Source organism: Grus americana, chromosome Z, assembly GCF_028858705.1.
Source record: "Grus americana isolate bGruAme1 chromosome Z, bGruAme1.mat, whole genome shotgun sequence".
Classification (NCBI taxonomy): domain Eukaryota; kingdom Metazoa; phylum Chordata; class Aves; order Gruiformes; family Gruidae; genus Grus; species Grus americana.
The window spans coordinates 19,351,927-19,369,091 of record NC_072891.1 but is presented as its reverse complement, the minus strand read 5'-3'; the positions used below and the strand labels follow the sequence as shown (position 1 = coordinate 19,369,091).

General features: G+C 43.7%; 2 protein-coding genes across 3 annotated transcripts; both read left to right on the top strand.

The window, feature by feature from the left end:
- The first annotated feature begins 3,541 nt into the window (after positions 1-3,541).
- Positions 3,542-6,792, top strand: MOCS2 (molybdenum cofactor synthesis 2). The gene is made up of 3 exons (XM_054810548.1): positions 3,542-3,730; positions 4,137-4,258; positions 6,654-6,792. The coding sequence occupies exons 1-3, from the start codon at positions 3,719-3,721 to the stop codon at positions 6,778-6,780; spliced, it is 261 nt and encodes an 86-aa protein (XP_054666523.1). The 5' UTR covers positions 3,542-3,718; the 3' UTR covers positions 6,781-6,792.
- Positions 6,793-6,933: 141 nt separating this feature from the next.
- On the top strand, positions 6,934-11,874 carry LOC129199677 (molybdopterin synthase catalytic subunit). Of its 2 annotated transcripts, none has more exons than XM_054810547.1 (5): positions 6,934-7,073; positions 7,909-8,044; positions 8,897-9,050; positions 10,477-10,600; positions 11,765-11,874. In XM_054810547.1, the coding sequence occupies exons 2-5, from the start codon at positions 7,924-7,926 to the stop codon at positions 11,831-11,833; spliced, it is 468 nt and encodes a 155-aa protein (XP_054666522.1). In that variant the 5' UTR covers positions 6,934-7,073; positions 7,909-7,923; the 3' UTR covers positions 11,834-11,874. The 2 variants fall into 2 exon arrangements, with proteins under 2 accessions (XP_054666522.1, XP_054666521.1); XM_054810546.1 differs by lacking the exons at positions 6,934-7,073; positions 11,765-11,874 and adding exons at positions 7,080-7,165; positions 10,759-11,514.
- Positions 11,875-17,165: the final 5,291 nt, after the last annotated feature.

Sequence of the window (17,165 nt, the reverse complement as noted above, 5' to 3'; positions counted from 1 at the left end):
CTTCAAAAAGTAACTACTGCACCATCTGTTTTGTAATAGACAATTTCAAAGAGTGCCAAGGGGAATGTTAAAGACATTGGTCAAACGGCCACATATACCTCACACACAGGAATCCTAGAGGTCATAGTGCCTTAGACAGATTCATATTTTTACTTTTTTCTCTCCATTGTTCCACCATGGAAACTCAATGAACAGCTCTCCTTCCTCTCAAAATAGGAAGGAGATGTTTTCCAGATTATTACCAGCGTTGACATGTATGAGGCCAAATTCAGACCTGAATTCAGTAGAATGACTGGAATTCATCATGACATATCTCTTACACCTGTCCTGCTTTTGTATCATTGTAGATTATTCCAAACAGCATTGGTTTTGGGTTTTTTTTAAATGAACTCAGTAGCAGGAGGTTAATGTTAAACTGACTTCAGATCTGGCTGGTTGCTCAAGACAAATGAAGGGTGCAACAGGTAATGAAGGGTTATTTCAGATCATGATCATTTTTATTTCTCCTGGTTATTTCAGGAAGCTTGAAGTAAAGGAATTGTGTCTGTTCTTCTAAGTACAGTGTTATGGAACTATATCTACATCTCAAGTGTGTAAAAAAGACGCATTCAGGTCTAGCACCAACATAAGTTAAATTCTTCACAACACTAAAACCAGAGTACAAGAAGTCCTCTGAAGACTTCCTAAGTATCAATCTAAACTTTAGAGCAGTAACTCATGATTTATACTAAATAGTCCTGAGAAAATGTCTAAAATGAAAACAAAAGGAAACAGAGAATCTACTAGAGGTTAGACAATCACAATCTTATACAGTCCCAGACAGTCATTTTTGCTGCAGTGCCATTAAGTAAATCATTGGTAAAAAGAAATAAAGATCAACTATATGTCTCCAGTTCATTCCTCTCTGTTTTTTTTTCCAGCACATCCAGTCATGTTTTATATCAATTCTTGTAACAAGTTATTACAAAAATAGTTTAGGACTAGCAGGCTAGTGTTCCTACTTAAGTTTCCTTGACTTTGCTGTGCTTCTCTCCATATAACAGCACACTGCAGAATCAGTGCCTCAGATTGTAAGCTTAGTGCCTGGATCTTCAAGTTCAAAGTTTGCTGCCAGTAAGACATAAATTAATAGGAATAACGGCTCGTCACCATTTGCCTCTCCTTAGTATTATTAGAATTGAATTTCTCTTAAGCCGTGGTCTATTTGGGTGGTGTAAGGGAATTTGAAAGAGTAAGACTTGCACTTTTTTCAGTATTAAACATTATTAAAACAAAGAAAAGTTGGAAATTAGAATAGGAAACGTCTGGTTTGGAGGGCTTCATCACAGCTTTTAAAATCGAAGACAACCACAAGAAATAGACTCTGAAACACTAATATACATATTGTTGTGGGAAGATGCATACACACCTGTTAGCTAAAGCAAAGGCCCCACAGTTAAGGACAAGATTTAATTCAAAATGTTAGACTGAATAAATAACAATTAGAACTAGACATTGCAGCAATCACAATTACACTCCAAACCAAAAGCTGCAAGAAGAAAACCAAAAGCCTAAAAGAAGGATCCAAACCAGAAACTGTTTTAAGGGAAAATCACGTGGAGCTAGCCCACAGAAATCGTAGAGAAGAGATGGCTTTGAAATCCCGCTCTCTACAGAGCTACCGTATCTGCTCCATAGCTATAAAAACATCTCTCATTTCACCTTATGTAGGTACCTGTACTCCCCAAACCAAGCCAACAAACAAGTAAAACCCCCTAATCTGAATAAAACTCACTCTTGCAAACCAAGCAGTGTAGTATTTACACCTCTTGCTGAGTCTGGTGTTCCTGGAAGACCTCTGGAATGAAGAGGTATTTAAGGAGAATTTTGTTTTAGACATTCAGCTTAATTCCTACTTTTGTGTAAGATCTTTTAATGTCTTTTTATCAGTTCCAGAACATAGTCAATAGATTATCAGAATCACAAATCCTACTCTATTCCTGTGCTGTTTAGGCACAAACTCTGCCTTTAAGTCATGCAACACAGGGCTGAAGACTGACTCATCCTTTTTAAAAATAAGAATTGGCTTAGGTGAGTCATTAGTTGGAGCTCAAATAAAGAAAATCCAGAAATTCACCACCAGTAACTCCTCTCTCCTTATTCCACAGGGAACATAAGTCTAAATTCAACCTTAAGTGTATGGATAAATCTTTCAAAGCTCATTGTTTTCTGGGCGGAGAGGCTAATTTGCTCCAGCTGAGCCCAGTGCTCACACACTTCACTCTAAGGACAGACACCTGTGGCACATCTTTTGCATGGAAAAACGTGCCAGCCACTTGCTAGCTACTGGCTGGGTTATATACACCTTGTCGAAGTGATGTATTTCAGTTAAGATGTATAGATCCAAAATTACACAGCCCAGAGGAAAAAAGAAAGCAATCGTTTTATTCATTTGACACATGCTGTCTTAAGGAGACCTCAATTTGTGACAGTAGTTAATCATCCACAAACAAAAATACAGTTTTAAAAAGTAACTCATTTGTTCCTTGCAGCAGAGGATTAACACATGGTGAACTGGATCACTGGTACAAAATGCATGCTCTGCGGAAGTAATCACATCTCTATTGCACATTTTTCAGAAAACTTTATCACTTTAACTTTCATTGTCTTTGTAGCTCAGAGACAACTATTAGATAGGAAGGTCTGTTTCCTTTCTCAGCCATCTTTTGAAATGACTGGATACCAGTTCTTTACTTGAGGGCACTCTGTTTTTCCTGACAGTGTTGCATCCAGCTAGGGCAGATGTCTTCCACCTGGCCACCTGCCTGAATCACAATTACCTACTACAAACTCTGTGTCGCTGATACCATGTAACTACAGAGATCACCTTGGTTCGCCTGAGACGAGGGGCTCCTCCTTTTCTGTTTGGAGGTTACGAGCGTTGCCTGGCGAACGGCACGGAAATAACCCAGTGCGCCCACGGGGACGCAGCGTCAGGGCACAGTTGTGCCCTATGGAACACTTGCCCTGGGTCTTTGCGCAGCACCGGCCACGTACCCCGCGACGCGTTTCCCTTCTTCCCGGCTGCAGGAGGTTAGCCAGCCTTATTCCTCCCTGCTCCTTCCACGCAGACCATGGCTGAAGGCGTACAGTTGCCCACGGGGAGACAGATACCACAGCAATCTCCGCAATGAAACAGGGCCTACCCCAAAAATCCTGTGTCAGCATGTTGGATAGATCCCTGGCTTTTACATGCTATGTATACCTACTATGTGTATGCGCAGTGGATGTATAATGTGTGCTGGGCAACGTGCGTGTAATGTTTGCAATCATTTGCAATGCCCTTGCACTCTGAGGGCTGAGCCCATATGAAAATCCGGATTTTAAGGTGCTGTCCCCAAAATTGCAGGCTGCGTTTCAAGGGCAAAGCTACGGCCTCTCATCCTCTGCCCCCACCACCCCCCGAGGTACCCCTCCCCCCCGCCGTCTCCCACCTCCGTGCGGCGGAAGGGCCCCGGCACACGGCTGCGCCGCACCAGGAGGCTCAGCTCGGCTCGGCTCTGCCCGGCCTGGCCCGGCCCGGCCCGGCCCAGCCAGGCCTCACAGAGCAGGAGCGGGGGCCGCGCCGCGCTCTTGGCCCAGGCCTCAGGGGGCGGTCCGTGGCCGGCGCCTCTCGTTCGGGCGCAGGCGCCACCGTGAGCCTGCGGCGGAGCGCTGCCCGCCCGGGAACGGCGGCTCCATGCGCTGCCAGGTAGGTGTAAGCCTGCCCGCGCCCCTGAGGAGCGGGCCCCGGCTAGAAGCGTAGGCGGATGCCGGAGAGGGCGGTGGGGCTCCCTTAGCCACTCTCCCCGGCAGGCAGAGGCGCCGGGCGGGCGAGGCCTGGACGGCGGGAGCGGGCCTTGGATCCGCGCGAACTTACCTTCCCCGCCCCCGCCTTCGCTGCTTTCCTGGCAGCCGCGATAGGGCTTATCGGCATTAAAAAAACCCCAAACACAAACCAAAAAACAAACCCCAACAAAATAGAGAAAGCTTTTCCTCACGCTGTTTTGGTTTCGGTTGGTTGGTTTGGTATTTCCGGAGAAGTTAATGTGCAGTAGCCGTTGGGGTTTTTTTTCAGTAGGCCCCGCTCCCCTGATCGGCGTTTGTTCCCCGAGCAGGTCTCGGTACTGTATTTCGCCAGGAGCGCGGAGCTGGCGGGGCTGCGCAGCGAGACCCTCTCGGTGCCACGGCAGATCACCTCGCTGCAGCTCTGGGAGGAGATCGTCAAGGTTCACCCAAGGTATTCGGGAAGGTTACTGCTGAGGTGCACAAAGTTTAACGTGCTTGGGGTTTTTTGGTAAAGACAGGTTCAGTATTTAGAGTTGAGCTGGAACATGTATCAGTACTTTGGTACCGTAAAACCACTGGCATTACGTTGTTCTTGTAACCTGCAGCAAGTGTTTTGTGTTTTGGCCAGTTGGAAATGCTGTAGTTTTATGTATACACAAGGAAAGACTGAGTCCAATAAGCGCACCCAAAAGTTGAGCCTGAAGGGGTACTCTAAGCCATGCAGCCTGTTGTCCAGGAGGGCAGTGATGCTCTAACTCCACTTGCTGCACGTGAAAACTGAGCTGCGTTATTCACCTGCGGAGAAGGTGGGATGACTCAAGGAGGGACCAAGAACAGCTAGGGCAATAAATAAATTCATGGTAAGGTGCAGGTGTACTGTTAACCGTTGGCCTGAGCTTACAGCACACTCTGGAAGGCGGGTCAGGAAGAGAACTGAAGCCCTGCCACAAGTGTCCAGCCACTCAACCCTTGCATAGGAAATAGTCTTAGCCACTTTCAACCTCCTCTGCTTGGAAAAACAACAACCCTGTTGGTTGCATTTCATAGGGAGTCTGGTCCTGAGCGAGTGCTAGGTGTGCACTGTAAGGACCCCTGCAGCGCTGGTGCTCTTTGAGGGTGTCAGCAGAAATCCCCCCTCAGGTTAAGGCTGAGGGAAGGTACTCAGTCCTGTCAGGAATGAGCCTGATAGACAACAACAACACCGTTTTCAAGGTGGGAGTGAAAAAAAACAAATGTAAGGTATAACAGAGGTTGAGGTCCTCAGGATTTACTGTTGAATGCACTGGAATTTCCATCACTTTAGACTTAGGTGCCAAAGTCTTCCTTTAGACACCACCCTTTTTTATTACGTCTACTGTCAAAGACCATGAAAAAAACCCCAACTATTTAGTAATGGCATCTGTTTCCAAATGAGAAGTTCTAACCAAATGTTAGACCATAGGCCTTTTGCTCACAGAGAATTGAGACGAAGTGTGCTTTGGGGAGGAGGCAGTAGGGAATTGCAGCCTATTACTCCTGTCAGAAGCAGCAGCATCACCTTTGGTCGGTTCACCATAGTTTGTCAACTTTGTCCTTTTATGAATGATGACTTCAGGCAGTACTTCTTGCATGTGCAGTTACTTCACAGCGACCTTCTTCGAAAATGCTTCTGCTTCTAGATTTTCTGGAAAAACTCAGCATAATTGCAGGGCATGGACCACAGACTTCTATTCACATTGCAAATGGATATTCAGACTGCAGCTTGAGCATACTTGACAGTGCTCTTCTGTTCCACCCATTTTCCCCAATGAATTAACTTGCAAGTGACATTAATTAGAGCCCGTCCTTCTAATGGGCACTTCACTTCCATAGTTGCACTCAGTTCCTCAGTGGCTTGCTTTACTTCCATGCAGTTCCTCCCTTCAGTGTGCCCTCTGAGTCATTGCTACTGTGTTTTGCTCACTTTGTGACTTGCCTACTTTTGTGTATCTGGCTGGGAGGAAATAAGATGATTTTTACTTTCACCCTTTTGGGGTGCCTACTTGCTTCTAGACAATACAGCTGTCTGTGCCACATTTTGTAGTCTCAAACAGTAACAGTTACCACACCTGCACCTTCTAAAGTAAAATATTGTCATGCCTTTTCTGGTGTCTTACTAGCGTTGCCCTCATAATCACTGTGTGAGTGCACTTAGTCATGAAAGCGGCTCCCTGCCTCATGGTATCCAGAGCTGTGGACTCTCTCACAGCAACATCTCATAGATGTGAAATCAAAAAAATGTATAGAAGATCTGCCAGAAAACACACCATATCTACCATAGTTCTGTTGCCCCTCATTACCAGTAGCAAATTTCAGATCTTTAAGTATAAAAGACCCAAAGCCTCATAAACTGTGAGGTTACACAAGAGCAACTCTTTGACCAGTAAATCTTCCTGAGATCTCACAGACAGCATCCCACAATGCTTCTGGCTATGTAAGAAAATTGCTCCCGTCCAGCCAGACTGAATCAGGGGAACATTTCCTTCTAATCCCAAATTGTATGGCTGCTACCTCTTGAGTTACCTACTTCTTTCTTAGAAGCTGCTGAAGTGGGTCTGGTATACATTGATTTGCTCTATGACAAATCCAGATCCCGACTTCTGAAAATTAGATACTGAGTTGGTTTCTCCTTAGCCACCACAAGAAAATCCAAGAGTAGTAGGAGGGCATTTGTTGTAATTTTCAAAGTGTATGTGAAGCAAAGTTGCATAAGTCTCAGTGGTATTTACCTCAGCTGCCCTAGACAGTTTGTTGTCTAATGAAATCTCATGGTTAAATGCAAACACTCTATGTAGAAACCTATCTGTGCTCCTGCCAATCCCCCTCAGGCTTGCTGTCATCCGGGATCAAGTGGTTTTTGCTGTTCGGCAGGAGTACGTGCTTCTTGGAGATCAGCTCCTGGTCCTGCAGCCCGGAGACGAGGTTGCCGTCATCCCACCAATTAGTGGAGGCTGAACCTGCCCAGGTTCTGTTAGGTAGGTATCATTTCATGCTTAGTTTCCTATGGACTGTCATCCCGTGCTAAAATATCTCATGGAATCTGTATAACGTTCCAGTAATTTGGGTTCTTTTTTGTTTAGATCCAGAGATGTGATTGCAGTTCTCTCCTTCCACCCCAGTGCTGTTTTGAGAGAGCATAACTTGCGTTTCCTGCTGGAGAGAACCATTGCATTGTCCAGAAACTATAAGCTGGTGCACCAATAAATGATTAACACGTATGCAGTAAATGGAAGAAAATTGCCAGAGAGGTCAGGCATTGTTTTGAATTTGGGTTTTAGGTCTTGTTTTTCTTTCATAGTTGTTTCTGGCTGCGAGTACATACCCTCCTTGCCTAAATAAGGTAATAATGAAAAACCTCGTGCCACTTTTTAACAGAAAAGATGATACAGAAAAAAGAATTGACTACTGCTTAAAGAAAAGTTTTTTTTTGTTTTGTTTGTTGCTGTCAAAGGAACAGGTGTCCTTAGAGTACCTTCATTTCTTTGCATGCTTTCAAGTGCCAGTCCATATATTTACTGCAGCTTGTACCATTGCTACTGCTCAAAATAATTCTTTTCCTACTCATTCTTAGATGAACTGGTGACTGGTTTCTACTTAGAGAAATTAGAAGTGTCTCCTGTGTCACCGTAACAGACCAATAGTATGAGGTCCTGAATGTCCTGGGGAGCATATTAAACTTAAAGATTAGAACTCTAATCCATGTTTATCAGAAATACCTGGTTTAAACTGTGTTTGATTTCAGGATAAGATAGGGAGCAGGGGCTGACAATCTTAACACAGATTTACTAGCACAGTGGTCCATGCTGGTTGATTGTACTGTTACACTGGGGCCTCAGAAACTAGTTCTAGTTTCATCCCACTGGACCAGACTTTCCTACCAGGAAGGAACCAGTATGCATTAAAAAACTGGTCATTGCTTGATATTAGCAGTTAATACTCTCTCAACAAGTCTGCTGAGAAGTGAATTTGCCATGAAGACTGATCCCTTGGTGTGAGGAAGTAGATGGTTGATGTTTTCTGCATGAATTGGGGTATCAGTGCTGGTATCGCCAAAACCAACAACAGAGTCTGTTTTGGTTTCAGCTTTTCTAGTGAGCTATGGATGAATGTGAAGATGTGCCAAAAGATTTTATCAAGCTCAAGTCTGAAAAGCTCTCTGTAGATGAAGTGTCAGAGCTGGTCATTTCACCATACTGTGGGGCAGTGTCTGTGTTCATTGGTGAGTTTAATATTTCTGAGCTGGATGTCTGGATGTGTTAGTAGTCTAATAAATGAAACCTAGGTTGTTAACACCCCAAACTTGTGCTTCTCAAATAAATAAGTTCCTGGGTCGAACCTAGGATGTTTAGAAAACATGTTCTAAATTATTTAGAACAAGACCATGGCAGCTTTTAAACAGTTGCACTGGGACAAAGTGGTGAGAAGGTTCCCTGCTGGTGTGGCTATCTTAGGGCTGAACGGAACAGCAGCTCTACAGTACGGGATGGCTTGGCAGCTATTCCCCTATCCTCTTGGCCACAGCTTGTTCAAGGTGGGAAGTGGGTTGTTGTGGCTATGCAAACCATAGGTCCACATCTGTATGAAAGCTGCTGCAACTCAGATCTTGGTTGAAAATAAAGTACTATTTTACCCATGGGCTGGTGAAGGTCAAGGCTGATACGCTGTGCCATTGCTTAATGTACGTGATACAGATCTTGAAACCCCTGTGTGCTTAAACAGTGCTACTGGGTTTCTGAGTACTGAGCATTGAAACATTGCATGGGCAGATGCCATAATACCACCTTAGCAGTTACCACAGAAGATATCCCAGCCTTGGACATTACAGACTGCAGACTTGTATAATGTGTAAACTAAATTCTTGTATATTAAAAGATTTCTCTTGTTCAAAGAATCTCTTTATACGGCCATGATTAGGGAAGGTTGTTTATATTTGCACAGTACTGACCTTGATCGTAGGAGGAGATCCTGGGTTTTTCTCAGTATTTATATATAATTTATTATTACATAATAAATATATAATACATGTATTTATTTACGTAGTGCTTTTGGTTGATAAATCATTTGTGTTTAGGTACTACAAGAAATAATTTTGAAGGAAAAAAAGTGATTCACCTTGAATATGAAGCATATACTTCAATGGCAGAGACTGAAATAAAGAAAATCTGCAGAGATGTTAGACAGAAGTGGCCATCAGTCAAACATATTGCAGTGCACCATAGACTTGGGTATGTATGGCCAGACCCCGTCCTTCTGCAAGTGGAGTATTAATCCTTGTCTGGTGCACGGCTGTGCTTACATAGTTGCAGGATGTGCAGGAGTCTTTATAAACTGTAACGCGGCAAAGCTGGCTGCAGGATTGAGCTCTTGCTGTGGAGCTAACTTTCGGAAACTGTCTTTTCAAAAATGTATGTAGTGGTAGTGTTTGCTGAAGTCCACATTTAGCCTGCAGGATCCTTGATGCTGGTGTGATGGTTTGAAAGTGGAGAGAAGGGATTGAGATTTCATTCCAGGGAAGGGGAGGCTGATGGTTCGTTTTGTCTTTTTTTAAAGATGTGGTGTTGGCAGCACTTTCTTTTTTTCTTCTCTCTTCCATTGAGGTTCTACAGAATGTTCTTATTGTCAGATTTAAGTCAAATTATGCCATAGGGAACCTGAAAGCTTAGATTATAGAGAGGGGAGAGGCACTGTAATTGCCAGCCATGCTTGCCAGACAGCCTCCTGTTGTTCACTGAGTCTTCGATAAGCATTTTCTGTTGGGTTCAAAACATGGAATACTAGTGTCTGACATACTCCTGAGTCTTCACTGTTCATCAGATTTCTCACTGAAACTAGCAGGATTTGCAGAGTCTTGTTTCCTTTTCTCTCAGCAGAATGAACTTGGGAGGTGATCGCAAAGGGTAGTACTAGCTCTGAGGGATATTTTCCTTACATTTCCTCTGTAGTCAACAGAGAGAATCATTCTCTTGAGGGCAGCTCAAAGCATTTAAGCTTAGATATTTTCCTATGAGCTATTTGCCAGAGGAGTCTTACCATAGAGGGAGGGCTGGGAGGCAGCTTTTGGAATACTACCTTTGTGAGGAGCAAAACAAAACCTTGTGCTATGTCTGTTAAGTTTGGAAAACAACACACCAAGCAGGAAAAATTTCATAATTTGAAATCAGAATTTGTGAAAAAATTAAGTTTCATTGCAAATCTGCATAGTTTGAGGCACTCAATTTCTTCTTTCACAAATTCTTATGCAAACTGAGATGATTTCTTAGGTTTTCAGATAAGAACTGGCTGTTCCTAGTTTGTTACTGTTCGTTATTAAGCCAGCTTCCAGTGAGTTTCCTATGCACTGTTGCAAGTTAGCAATTTTCCTCACTTAATTCCATGGACTTTATTTTTAAAAAAGAAAGAATGGAAGAAAAAAGCCTGTGTCTGGTGGCTTTATTCTGAAGTGTGGAATTCTCACATCTGGTACTAATTTTGATTGTGGCTTGCTTTCTTTTAAAAAGTGTATAATCTTTTGGACGTGGCTTGACACTTGCTCAGTATGAATGAGTCAGGAGAGCGTGTGGCCAGAATACTGATGGGACATGGCCACAACTTTTGGGTGCTCTTGATGTTAAGCATTAGCTAAAGCTGCTGTTGTTCCTCTTCTCTCCCTAGTGTGGTTCCAATAACTGAAGCAAGTGTAATTATCGCAGTTTCCTCTCCACACAGAGCAGAATCCCTTGAAGCTGTAACGTACTGCATCAATACCTTAAAAGCATCTGTCCCAATATGGAAAAAGGTACGTTTGGGGAGACATTTGATTTTAGGCCTGTGCTAGAGTCTTAGAGCTGGGCTAAAGGCTGCTGCTGCTCTTAAGGGAAGGAGCTGAAGCATTATGGGCAGCAGTTGCTCCTGTTGGGATGCCAGTGTCTAGTACCAGTGAGTTTCTTGAGCCAGGCTCATCTCTGGAAGGCCCTTCCTTGCCTGTACCGTCCAGCTCCTCTTCCTTTTAACACCATCCTGGGGTCAAATCAAAGGAGCCCTGAGCTCTCCGCTTTTGAGTGGCAAAACTCAGTTCTGCACAGGCTTGTGGAAGAACTTTGAGTCAGCTTTGCTTTGGACAGCACTGCAGTTTGTAAGTAAAAGTGGCATTTCTTGTCTTTCTGTTTTCCCCTCATCCCCATGGTCTTGAGAAAGCACAAAGCATTAAGCAACAGGACACAATGAAGGGATGAGCAGAGGTCCCAAAGCTAGTATAGGCACACAACAACGTGCAGAGAAGCCAGCTCAGGTCTAGAAAGAGCCTCATTGCATAACACAGTGTTGCATGCAAGTAATTAGCATTACCTCTGCCTTCTCTCCCAGGCAGAACGTGGCATGTGGTAACAGTGATGTTCTCTGCATTGCTCCACTTTTCTGACACCTCTTTGAGGAGACTGGAGTTTTGTGGTCTCAGAGAGAATAACCGGGCTCAGAGCCCTGCTGAATTTGCTGCTTGGGACTGGACTGCTGCTGGGTAGTCCAGTCTGTTCTGAAGATCTAATACTTACTGTATTTTGAGTATTGTTGTCATTTTTATGTTTTTAAAACTGACATTTTGTATGCACTTAAATACTTTCTTAAAAATGATGGTACAGTAGTTAACATGGCAACATGTAAAAAGGGCAGTTTCAGGCACAAGGGCTGTGTACTCTACAGCTTTTACATAATTTCTTCTAGATCTCTTTCTTGAATTGGGCTCATCTAAATTTAATGAGGCTCAGCCTGAGGTTCAGCATCTGCCCACATGTAAGTCAGTATGTTCTAAGAGTGCTGCCCTCTTTTGTGTTTGCCAGCCAAGTGCTGTGTAGTCCTGTTGTGATCAGTAAATAATGGCAGGATGGCTGTTGAGTTGTTTGGCTTGGCTTGTGGCTGTATGTAACAGACTTCTACAATATTTCCCATTCTTTGTTTATATTTGCAGGAGATTTATGAGGACGAATATTCTTGGAAAGAAAACAAGGAATGCTTTTGGGCAAATTTGGAAAAATAACTGTACTCTTTTAAAAATAAAGTGTTACTGTTCCTAATGAGCATACTGGTTTATTTGAGTTATTTTTACAGAGAATCTATATGTTTTTAAGCAGTTGTAACAGACCTTTCAATCTGTAATTTAATTAGGACTGAATAAAATGAATGAGTAATAATTAGGGTTTTTAAGTGTTCTTGACTCTCCTTTGAAATCATCTCTCTGTGAATTTAATACGGAGTCAGTTTTTAAAACAATCTTCCCTAAAATTCTTGGTTGCAAGGTGTTTAGTCCTCTGTGATATATACTGCTTTAATGCCTTTACACTGGTAGTCTGTGTTCACTGTCTGCATGGGAGGTCACAACAGGACAATTGGATTTTTTTTTTAATCTTAAAAAAAGTCCTGAGTAGTTTAATTTTATATGACTGTAGAATCAGTTTGCAAGCCGTATGCTATTTTGACATTCTTGTAACATGAAAGCTACTTGAAGTAGATTAAACATTTTGGTACAGACAGAGAAGGAAATATAAACTATACCCCAGAGTTATTAACTTTTCAGTAGTGGTTACATTCCAGTAGCTGTGTCTCAGAGAAACATTTTACTGTGCAGCTGATATTACAAGTCCGTTGCATTAAAAAAATATGGACAGACCTTGATTCAAAGTTAGATCTAATACTCAGCAGCAATAAACTTGCATTAGCGATAACACACAAACCGTAACTACTTAGTGATGTCTCGACATGATTAATTTTGAAGGAACTTTTTTGGCTATGTAATTGTATGGTGCTGCAGAAGAAAAAGCCAGCTATTACTACAAATAGACAACTACAAGTTTAATTAGTTTTAGTAGTTTGACTTTAGACATGTTAGGATTCAGAGTCATTGAAATGGATTATTTCTTCAAAGGAAAGTGGGTCTGTTGAACTTTTTTCAGTTTATATATTCATTTATATTCACATTTATGGTTTTAATACAGTTTTTCTCTTGTTACTGTTTTGAAACTGTGGTGGGTTGACCCTGGCTGGAGGCCAGGTGCCCACCAGAGCTGCTCTCTCACTCCCCTCATTCACTAGACAGGGGAGAAAAGGCATAACAAAATGCTTGTAGGTCGAGATAAGGACAGGGAGAGATCACTCACTAATTGCTGTCATGAGCAAAAGAGACCAAACTTAGGGAATTTATCTAATTTATTACTAGGCAAAACAGAGTAGAGGAATGAGAAATAAAATCAACTCTTAAAACACCTCCCCCCACCCCTCCCATCTTCCCGGGCTCAACTTCACTCCCGGCTTCAACCTTCCCCCCCTCAGCGGCACAGGGGGACGGGGAATGGGGGTTACGGTCAGTTCAGCACATGGTGTCTCTGCCGCTTCTTCATCCTCAGGGGCAGGACTCCTCTCATCGTTCCCCTGCTCCAGCATGGAGTCCCTCTCACGGGGTGCAGACCTTCAGGAGCAAACTGCTCCAGCGTGGGGTCCCCCACAGGGTCACAAGTCCTGCCAGCAAACCTGCCCTGGCGTGGGCTCCCCTCTGCACGGGTCCACCGGTCCGGCCTGGAACTTGCTCCAGCGTGGGCTTCCCACAGGCCACAGCCTCCTTCAGGTGCCTCCACCTGCTCCGGCGTGGGGTCCTCCACGGGCTGCAGGTGGAATCTCTACACCCCCTCATCCTTCCTCCATGGGCTGCAGGGGGACAGCCTGCTTCACCATGGTCTTCACCACGGGCTGCAGGGGGATCTCTACTCTGGTGTCTGGAGCTCCTCCTCCCCCTCCATCTGCACTGACCTTGGTGTCTGCAGAGTTTGTTACATCTTCTCACTCCTCTCTCCGGCTGCAAAAGCTCTCTCTCTCTAAGTGTTTTTCTTCTTCTTAAATATGTTATCACAGAGGCGCTGACTGGCTTGGCCTTGGCCAGCAGCGGGCCCATCTTGGAGCCGGCTGGCATTGGCTCTATCAGACACAGGGGGAGCTTCTAGTAGCTTCTCACAGAAGCCACCCCTGTAGCCCCCCCGCTACCAAAACCTTGCCACGCAAACCCAACACAGAAACCTTGTTAAAAGAGAAAAAGACTAACATCGTATGCCTGTGCTTCCACTGGAAACAATAGACTGCCCATCTGAGTAAGATAATTATATTTATATTATTGTACTGTGCCATGATAGTGTCATGTTCCATGATAGATGCTAAGCGTTCAAAATCCCACTGTGTATGGCATTTTTACTCATGCTGAGAGGCCATTTTATCCTGTCATTATTATCAATATTGACGAGAGATATAAAGGAAGGGAGATGAGGTAAAGAAAAGTAAAATGATTTGCTCAAGTTTATTAAATCACACAACACTTAAGTCTCAGCTGTATAATCCATTTCATTGTGTCTGCAATAAAAATCTACAAACAGGTGCTAGCTGCACAAAATAAACCAAGAAAATAGGTGATGATCTTTTTTTCCCCCCAGTAATTTCAACCAGTTTTAATACTTAGCGATGGTTACTGTATCTGAGTTAAGTAAACCCCAATGAAACAACTTTGGGCAGAAGCACAGTTAGACTGTGCTTGTTAACTTACTGATGGACCTTCCTCAATGGAAGTGAGGGAGTTCTTCGTCTGCAGGACAGCAGCTGCTCCTTGCGTGCTTACACATATGCAAACCGTGTGGGCCCTATTATCTAGGCAGAACTGAGCAAATTTGAGGTTGATTTTCCCTTTGCTTTGGAGATTGGAGAGAAGCCCTCTGCTATATGAATGTCATTTTTACCAGAAATTGTACAGAATCCTGAGTACAGATCACTTCCTCTGTCAAATAGTTCTTTTCGTTTTTAGAAAAGAAAGAAATCCACAAACTTTCTCATTTCTGGTATTCATTTTTCCATGTTCATGTTTGCTGTTACCATGCAACTAATTAGTGTATCAATTTCACAAAAATAAATGGCGAGCTTGCCTTGTAGTGGGTGGTTTATGAATGAAGTAAAACCTATGCAGTGCTTGCATACTGGTGCTGTGCTGGTACAGAAAAATAGTGGTATTTGGAACAGTTAAATTGCACTGGGGGCCCTATGATCAGGGGCAATTCCTGTTTTGCACTGGTGTTTCTTTAGTGCTGCAATCTTATGGAAGATTTCTCCAGGGTGACCTTAAATGCACCTTCCCCATCAGCAGTGCAGCTGGGAAGGAGGGTGCAGAAAAGAAGAGAAAGAATAATTGTGTACTTCCCCACAGTGACCAGGAACAATGAATGGAAGAGATGTTGTACTGAGTCACAGCTGAGTGTTACAATGTGTGTACGCTGCCATGGTCAAAACAATGAAATGTCATTTTGTGTCCCTAGCTGTGCATGAGGCAAGTACTGCTTTGTTCTGGAACAATGATGTATCAGTCTTGTGTAACTTTGGGTTCTTCAGCTGGCATCTAAAAGCGAAATGGAAATGCCCCTAGGAGGGATGATGTGCATAATAGAGGTAAAATGTATCTCACTGAAATTTTAAGTCCATACTCTGAGCTCCGTGTTCTGGCTCCCTCTGTAGGGCTACCCTCCCTGCTAGGCAGGTTTTATCCTAAGAGGGCAAATTACCCTCTTCTAAGATAGCTGCCTAAGGCTATGTCTGTAGGGACCCAGAAGTGCTTCCAAATTTCCAGGCCGGGGGATGAATCCCAGCTGCTCTGACTGTGTGTCAGGGAAGGATGTGGCTGCACATGTCCTGGTTTCCAGACACGCAGGACTAGGCTGCTGGGTGAGGGCTACCTTGTGTTCTGGTGAGGTCCGTGAGTGGGATGGTAGGCAGCTGCGGATCAATACACAGCGCAGCCCTAGCTTCTGGGACAAGTCCAGCTGTTTCTCTGCCTTCGCTACAGAGGAAGGTAGTCCCACCCCTCCGTGGCTCTTCCAGCTGTGTCATGGTGTGCTGCAGAGGTGGTGGCTCCAGGTGCGGACAGATGTTCCTGGCAACCTGTAAACCAGAGGGGTCATCGTGTGATTCCCGTGAAGATCTGCCAGATGGGGGGTGTTTGTGGAAGGGGAAGAATCTGTCCTGAAAAATGTCTTGATCTTGGCTGGCAACATTTGAATGCACTGATCCCTTTGTCTGGCAGAACGTACATATACCAGCATTGCTTAATTTAAAGAGTTTCCATGCCTGGTTTCAGCTGTGTTCTCAAGAGAAGCTGAGCCCGATGCATATTATGAAAACGGTACTTGATTGTCGTGAAGTGACCGGGAGCGGCGGTCTGTGTTATGAGGAGCCTCCCCAGGAGATGGCAGCCGAGAGACGGCTGCGCGGGAGGAGCGGCTCCCAGCCTGCCCAGGTGCTGCGTGTGCTGCCGAGTACAGGGCTCGCTTCCGCTGTCGCTCATCAAACCGCCAGTGTCGCGGTCGGGAGCCAAGCCTTTAGCTTGATAAACTTTAAACTGCGTTTTCTGGCTTTTTTCTCAGCTCACTTTCCCCATAGCTGTTAAAGGAATTTGTGGTTTTATAGACTAATGCATTCATTTGTTCCATCAGAAACATTAAAAAGAAAAAAAATGTTAAAATAGTTATTAACAAAGTTAAATTATCTGTGAAAGCAGACAATGCTACCTTCTGCCCCCCCCAAAAGCTCTGAAAACTCAGTCTTGAGCTCTTCCATTAAGTGGCCTGTGGAGGTACTTGAAGAGAGTTAGAAAAGGTGTTTCTCAGCAGTTTCTCTGTGTACCTTAGGCCTGTTTTTTAAAAACAACCATACATTTTGATCTTATCAGGTGTTAATCAGTATCCTGATGTACCTTTATAGCAGTTCTGTTTCAAAAGTTCTATTTCAACTATTTTAAGAGAAAGAGGCAAATATATTTTAAAAACTGCTAAGCACACCAAAGCCTGTGATTGCCTATGAATAACTGCTCATAAATGAGGACAGAAGGGTTGACTAAAGAGATAGCACTCAGCTTTTCTGAGGCTGTGAAAATTATGTACATTTTATTACCTTTAAAGGCAATAAACGGTTGAGGCAATGAGCTGTGGATTTTGAGATGCATTTTAATACTCTAATTTGCTTTAGTCTTTAATTTTCAAGTTTTTGTTGTACCTCAGTTTTGGGTATAAAGGGTAATAGATGCACAAGTCTGTATATAAGGAATATGGCTTTCAATTCTGCAGAACACTGCAACTTGGTGACCATGGAGTTTTGTGCCGTAAGATTAGGGTCATCCAATTCTGTATTATGGACGTGTTAATGTTGATAGCCTGAATGTTTATGTACCACTGTTAAAAGCATGGAGGAGCTGAAAGTGGAAGAGGGAAAAAAAAAAAAAAGCAAGCTAGTTTTGAGGTGGTTACTGCCACGACTGTCTTCCTAATGTCTTCCTATTCGCAGCCAAGTTCTTC

Bases quoted from the DNA above. Each gene is read 5' to 3' on its own strand.
- LOC129199677 (XM_054810546.1), top strand. From the start codon at position 7,924: ATGGATGAATGTGAAGATGTGCCAAAAGATTTTATCAAGCTCAAGTCT. The intron at 8,045-8,896 runs GTGAGTTTAATA...ATTTGTGTTTAG, and splicing joins GGCAGTGTCTGTGTTCATTG to GTACTACAAGAAATAATTTT. The intron at 10,601-10,758 runs GTACGTTTGGGG...TTCTTGAGCCAG, and splicing joins CTGTCCCAATATGGAAAAAG to GCTCATCTCTGGAAGGCCCT.
- MOCS2 (XM_054810548.1), top strand. The intron at 4,259-6,653 runs GTATTCGGGAAG...AATCCCCCTCAG, and splicing joins ATCGTCAAGGTTCACCCAAG to GCTTGCTGTCATCCGGGATC.